Raw genomic sequence first — 7,331 nt, forward strand, 5'->3', positions numbered from 1 at the left:
CAATAAATATTGCTTTTTCATAAATTATATTTAATAGTTTATTAAAAATACACTCAAAGTGGTTCCAACGATTAACAAAACCTTAATTCCAAGTCTTAGGTAACCTGGGACTCTATAGTAACTTGAACGTTACATAAAAGCATGATATGGATCTCTTGCGTGATTTGCAATGCATGAATTGTCTGTTATAACCCATGCTTGCGACTGATTTAATCAATCCTTCAAGAGACCTAAATTGTGTGATTTTAAAACGCAATTAAAATTAAGTTCAAACAAACGGAAAGTAATCCCATACTTGTTCAGCTTCGTCCTAGTGGCATAAAGTATAATAAAAGAGTTCCTAAACCGATTCGTCTGCATGCAGGTGAGGGGAGGGAGGCAGAATCCGTTTCAGCCTTAGAATACATTTTTGACCTATGTCACTGAAAAGAGGTAACAGCCTGAAAGGTTTTGCTGTATCTTGCAAACACCCACGCCGCATTTTGAAACGATTTTCGCAACCGTCGTATTATCGGCGGATTTCCGCATCGCGGACGAAGCACTGAGGTCGTTTAGTGATGCTATGAGGAGCCAATTCTTGTCCCCTGGGGAATTCCTATAGGAATTGAGACGAAGTTAGATAAACGATAAGAATCGCATTTAACTCGTTCGAATCCGCAAAAAGTCTCGATTCAGTTAACAATTTTTGGCTTGTCTCCCCACTTATTATGTTTGGCGATCGAGATTCGACATCGATCAGATACAACCAATAGCCTGCATTGTACAAAGCCAAATATCTTAATCAATACAGCAAAGCACTGCGAAATTGTCGTCATCTCTTCTTACACCAACGTTGCCAATGTCATAGGATCAGGTCCTTCCAATACATGATAAAACGGGTCTGCCCGGTTTGACTGGTCTTCCATTTCATCCCTTTCACTACAGTCTGTGTCTATGACGATTTCCAGATCACTCAATCCATGATTTAAGCTATCATGAATTCTGTTGCTTGCATAAGAAGCGTCTCTCGCAATGTTACCTTCCTGTTGAGGATGTCTATTCGAGCCACGTGTTCTCTCGTGCTCTAAATAATCTCTTTCATTAAGTTTCGGCGTGGGTGATGGTGATGAGGGAAAATTCGTCACAAGGTCATTTTCAACAACCCTTTCGTCCTCTTGCTGCGATGACAATCGATACGGTTGACACCTGCTTGTCAAATTACCTGCTGTTGTTGCATCTTGTAACACTCCTTTTCCTTCATCTAATCCTTTAGTCTCCTTTTGCGGTCTTTGTTTTCCCTCTTCTAACTTAAAACAACTTTGTCCGTTAGCATTAACGCAAACCAAATTAATTTCATCCGATTCCTTTTTCTCAGATTTCTTCTGTACAGAAATTCCTTCGGAATGGCTTCTTGGCTTTTCTCTTGGATGGAACGTTGTTAAGCTACATTGACTTCTGTTCGAATTTGCAAATGAAGCAAGAACGCTTTCATTCATCCTATTTCCAGTGTTTTTGCCTTCTAATTCATCAACACTCTGATAAAGGCTCTCTGCACCAGAAGATCCTGTTGCCGTTCCTTTTGAACTTCGACTGACTTTGTAAGAGGCCCTCCTTGGGAGAACATTTTCGCTTACACTTTTCAGAGTGTCATAAAAGTTATTGCAGCCAGCCCCGGTGGAGTGAGGACTGGGCCTGGCGTTGTCCATTATCGGCTGATAAACCACTGCATAAGGAGAAGGATCCAAGTGATTAACAATTGAAATTGGCGTCAAATCGAGGCTATTGTCCCTGCCTCGTTCGTACGTTGGATTTCCTGCAAGTTAATTCATATCCTGATTTTAGCAAATACATTTTTCCACAATCATAAGATAAAAGCTACTGATAGAATTCACGATCGTATGAGACCTCACACTACCGACCTATTCTAACCGATAGAAATTAACACTTGACTTTATGGCTTCTGTTAGGGATTCGCAAGAATTCACTATTCGACGCCTGTGGAAAACGCTCGATGATAAACGTTTCCTGAAATCATGCCTTTAAAGGGACAGTTTCACGGTTTTGCGCATGTCCAAGCTTTATCGCTAGCAGTTGTAATTTTTACGGTTTCTTACTGAACCAGATGATGTTAATTAAACACAGAGAGTATTAAAGCAAATACACTGAATGACTAAGGCCCAAATTTGGTGGAAGACACTGCGGGTTTACACAGAAAATATCAAATTTAGTTTTGACCATCGAATTTACTGTACGAGGAAAAGATTTTATTCTACAAACGAGTTGTCATAACACACGAGTGCAGTAGGTTCATAACACAAAGGAAATGATTGCAAATGTTATTCCAATGAGTAATTCCACTTCTAGGGCATTTTTTCCGTTTCCTGCATCAGTGCTTTCGATTGTTTCAATAACTATGGAATTAAATGGGCTGACGTGACAGTTTGCCCATGCGCAGAGACGTGAAACTCTCCCTTTAACTCTCTACAGTTTAACACACTTTAACTCAACTGGCCAATATCACAAATACAACAATACTCTTTGTTTGTCCCTCCAAAATTTTGCATGAGAATTGTTTCCAGTTTCTCTTGGGACCATTTATTGGCTAACTGAAAGTTTGCTTCTCTCAACTTGGTCATTCTTGTAATTCGCGTAAACGAAAAAAATTGGGTCTGGGTCTTTACGAAATGCTCATTTTGTGATTAAGAACATCAGTCTACAAACAAATTAAAAAACAAGTCTTACAGTCTCCGACAACGCCTCTTCAATAGACCATGTTACAGTTGTAGCTGAGTTACCTGACCTAAGAATGGAAGCAAGGCTTCCGTTGACCCTGCTTTGATACAAACCTTTGTGCTTTTCTAATGTTAATGTCGACTAATTCGAATTACAACAAAACAATTTACATGATAAAAGCAGTGAGGTCTGTATCAATACAAGGTCACCAGCCGCCTCGCAGTCACTCATAGGCCAGGTCACCGAGCAAACAACTGTAAAATCGTCTGTATTGGTTGTTGTATGTTCTAGACAAGTGGAATGTTATTGTTATACCGTGCTAATAAAAATAGTTATTATTACTAACCTACGGTGTATCGTCTCTTGGGTCTTTTGCTGAAACCAAAGAAAAAGTTTGATGAATATCCCATGAATGTAACGTTTGTATACAGTTGTAAATGGATGACATGTAAAATTGTATAGGGAATAACGCAATAAACTTACAACAAAATATCGTGTTACCTTTGAAAAGATTTTGAAAAAAATTATGGGGTAACACTTAAATACACATATTTTTTGAGGTCAAACATCAACCCAAAAAAATTTCCACCTACAGGTAGCCTTCTTACCCGGCGGTATTGTTGGCGGGAGAAACTGGGGAGGGACGCTAGCGCCCCTTCCCATTCTCCGCGCGGTTTGGCTGCTCGTTAATTTGCCTCTCGCCAACAATAGGGAGTTGAAGAAACCACGACGGCTACGGCGACGAAAACGTCACTTTAAAATATAGGTTTGAGCTATTCTAAGTATTTCATGATTATTCCATCTTGTTTATATTGTGCAATATGGGCGAAATGTCCTATAACTGGATTGGTACGGACGGATTTGAAGTAAAGAGTTAGACTGAAAAGTTCACTGTAGTTTGTCCACGTTGTCGTCAAAACCTTAAAGTTTGGTCATTTCAAGCAGTAGTTTCGACAAGTATGGGAGACGAATGTTCAAAGAAGCGTGCCGCACGTGCAGCACGATCATATTGGTTCCTCTTAACCAATAATATTATTGCTTTTTGGCGTTGCCGTTGCCGTAGCCGTTTCTTAAACTGCCTAATTAAGGAGCTTAAGCACGCGCGTTTTTGAGACGCGGACTTCCGGTTGCCGTCCGCGTCTCAAAAACGCGCGTGCTTAAGCTCCCTAAATTAATACCGTCAGCTACGCGGGCTAACTGACAGGCTTTAATATGGATGACCGTAAGGTTCCAAGACTCAAGTTAGCCCAAGTATACTGGAACTGAAAAAAGGAAAAGTCGGTTTTCTTCAAAGTTGTTTTTCAAACAAATTGTCTTTCAAATGGGAGAAAAAAACGAAATATATAAATATCTTGAAAGTCGGTCTTAAGCCATTAACCTGCCTGAAATTTCATCTCTCATATGATTTTACCCTTGCGAGCTGTGTGTGGGTCAATCCGGGTTTTAAAAAATGGTAAATAAACATCATATAGCAGAAAATATATTACCTTCCTGTCCTATCCAACCCTTTCTTTCGACGAAGATGTTCTTCACGAGCAAGCCAACAAGTGATTATTACTATAAGTACCACGACTACACCGAAGAAAGCTCCCAGGAAATTAGACGGCCAACCCCAAGCTGAGTCTGTTCTCGCTTCATCGACTTTACTTGTAACATGAATCGAACTTGTAGGGATTCTTTGTGTTGCAATTGAAACCATTCCCGGAAATTCATTCTTTCCAAGCGTTTTATTGTGATCGGAAAAAACAGAGTTTCTAAGAATTGTCTGAGTAAAGTTCATTTGATATGATTCCAGCTTCCCTGTAAGAAGAAAAGAAAGAAACCAAAAAAATAATTTCAAAATAATATTCCTATGCATTATCAAACAACTGACTTAATTTTTGCCGTTTGTTTCAGTAGATTAAAAACTAAATTCCCGACCATTTCAGTTTTTCTATTCATGAATTGATTGGGTGTTACAGCACCCCTAGCCTCCCTCGTCACGCAATCTTTCAGGAGGAAAGAATGTCTGCGAAGAAGGGTACAGCACTGCACCCCCTGGCATATACAGAAACTTCAAAACTACCTGAATCATCTGATGATTGAAACCAACTCAATTTATAATTGAAAAAAAAAGCTGGCCAGGAAAACAACGTTCCGATGACTTCGAAACCTCTTCCTTTACTTTTTTCAGATAGAAATTGAAATTCATAAATCTTTTATTAGAAACCAACTCAATATATCAACTGTGACATAAAAGTGCTGTACTTACAAGAAATGGACCCGCTAACTTTGAGAAGAAGACAAGCTTGAATATTTTCATCGGGAGGTTGTCCCCTAAGTCTCAAACTAATTTCTGAACGTACCACGCAGTTTGTTGCTAAACGAACAAATAAGCCTTTCCATTTTGAGATGTTTGAAGGTAGCTGAAAAAAATAATTGAAAATGCATTAAACCTTGTTAGTCAATAAGTTAGTTGCAACTTTTGAGTTATGTTTTGAGTTTTATTCCTTCCTTACTTATTTACTCCAAAGGAGTTTCACTCAGTGGTTGAAAAGGTGCCCGGAGCGAGATTGTTAAGCCAATCATCTGTAAGTGTACCAATCCTACTTGCGTAATTACAGTTGGTACTAAATTTAAAGGGGCTATGTCACGCAAAATTATGTAATTTCGTGACACCCAAAATTCTCAAAAAGAAGAATGAAACATTCCAATAACCACTTAAAACCGTTGAACAACGTAAAAGAAACACGACAAGAGGAAAAAGTAGCATGGACAATTTTGAAACGGATTGCATTTGGTAATCTTCAAAAAAGTCGGCGAAACTTTTTTCAAGTTTAAGGCAAATCGCCTGGATAAAGACCGTTTTTGCTCAGGATCATCTTGTTTGCCGATGATGTAACGATAACTTTATCAGTAAAGGAATTCAACATTATCATTTTCGAGTTTTAAACTCGTGAAAAACTGAAGATTTCCCGTTAACACCCTACCTAAAGCGATATAGCCACTCTATATCCTTGACTTTTGTTGACAATTGCTTCAATGTAACCGTAACAAACCATCTGCCTTAAATCCGCGCTGACGAAGGACTAACGCTCAAAACTTCAGCTTTCTCATCTCCTTACGCTGCTCAATTCATTTGATACCCCCAAATTTCCGTCTTGCACTCACTCACCAACGCAGCCCTGACGCGATTGCAATTGATACGCTTAGTGATTGGTTTAAAAATTTCGCGGCAGTTTATCAACCAATGCAAAGGAAAACCAAAACCAATGGCGACTTGCACGCACCATTTATAATTTTTCCCGCGCTTTGAGCAAGTTACAATTTGGATCGGTTCATTGCGCTTTTCGCACTTTGATATTTGTTTTACAACAGTCAATTGAAAACCGCTCTATTCATCTGTCTTTAAGGTTGCTTGACTACGACCCTGTTATGTCAGTGATAAACAAGAAACTTGGATCACCTTAATTAGGATTTTCTCCAAACTGCTTTCCCTCGATTCATTCTTTCTCGGTCCTAGTCTCCACATTTTCCACCATCGTCCATGGAGAAAGTACAAAGAGTTTCCCACATCGAGAGTGCAACTGACCACCTCTTGTGACGCATGCCCTTTGCAGACTGAGAAGCGTCTGGTATCACTTGTGTTTGTGAGAAGCGTAGGGACTGGGGACTTCTTACAACTGCGAAATGCATCATGGATTCCGAGATCTTGTATAACAAGGCGATTTTTACATCCTAAGCCTATAATAAAGCGAGAAAAGATGTAAAGCGTATATCACGTTTCTCACAAATCAATCAATCAATCAATCAATCAAGAAACATCTTTTTATAGCCGCCTTTAATGTTTAATATTCATTGACCTTTTCCTTTCTTTTTTACGTTTTATTTTATTGCATTCATTAGGGTTTTTACCTTTTCGATTACACATTAGGTTTGTACATTTAGAATTGTCAGTTTTATGATGCTTAATTTTATGATCTTGTAATGCGCGCTTGATCATTGCATGGAAAGCGCGCAATATGAATGAATGAATGAACTAAGACTTTATTTAACGAGGGTTGAACACTTAATAGCCAAAGGCAAATAAACTTATGTCCCTCAAAAAATAAAACTATGAATACAAATATAAAAGTTAAAAAGCTAAAATTATAAGGAAGGCGAGTATATCAATATTACAATCTCAACAATCAGCACGTATCCTCCGAGAATCGACTACGAATCGACGACATAGTGCACACTACAAGCGACAAAGACGCATCATAACACTTAAGGATCACACGAACTTCGCAAACAACCGACCTGCAGACTCATCAACCCCACGATGTCCAAGATGGCAAAATAGGCAAAAATCCTCTACCCGCCTCAACAGCACAATCGCGAAAAAACAGAACCTCAACCATGGAAAAACAACCACAGTGCCGTAATCAACTGGTTCAAAGCTCTCGAAACAAACAACAATTCAGCTTTATCTGTTTCGACAATCGAAGATTCTATCCATCTAGCGCCAAGACCTCCTAAACGAAGCCTCGACTTCGCCTCCAACTACGACTTTACATTACCACCGCGAAAGAAACATTTATAATGCCACGCTAAAAACTCCATCTTAAAAATCCCCCCACCCAATCCCACAATCATAT

General features: G+C 39.1%; 1 protein-coding gene across 1 annotated transcript in view; it reads right to left on the reverse strand.

The window, feature by feature from the left end:
* Positions 1-10: 10 nt before the first annotated feature.
* Positions 11-7,331, reverse strand: part of LOC138056807 (uncharacterized) — a 30,122-nt gene continuing 22,801 nt past the window's right edge. Inside the window, exons 2-6 of the mRNA XM_068902705.1 lie at positions 6,158-6,435; positions 4,964-5,117; positions 4,200-4,512; positions 3,059-3,087; positions 11-1,792 (exon numbers count right to left, since the gene is read on the reverse strand). Of these exons, the coding sequence (XP_068758806.1) occupies positions 822-1,792; positions 3,059-3,087; positions 4,200-4,512; positions 4,964-5,117; positions 6,158-6,435 (1,745 nt within the window). The 3' untranslated portion in view covers positions 11-821. The remainder of the gene's footprint in view (positions 1,793-3,058; positions 3,088-4,199; positions 4,513-4,963; positions 5,118-6,157; positions 6,436-7,331) is intronic.

Source organism: Montipora capricornis, chromosome 7 (assembly GCF_036669925.1).
Source record: "Montipora capricornis isolate CH-2021 chromosome 7, ASM3666992v2, whole genome shotgun sequence".
NCBI lineage: Eukaryota > Metazoa > Cnidaria > Anthozoa > Scleractinia > Acroporidae > Montipora > Montipora capricornis.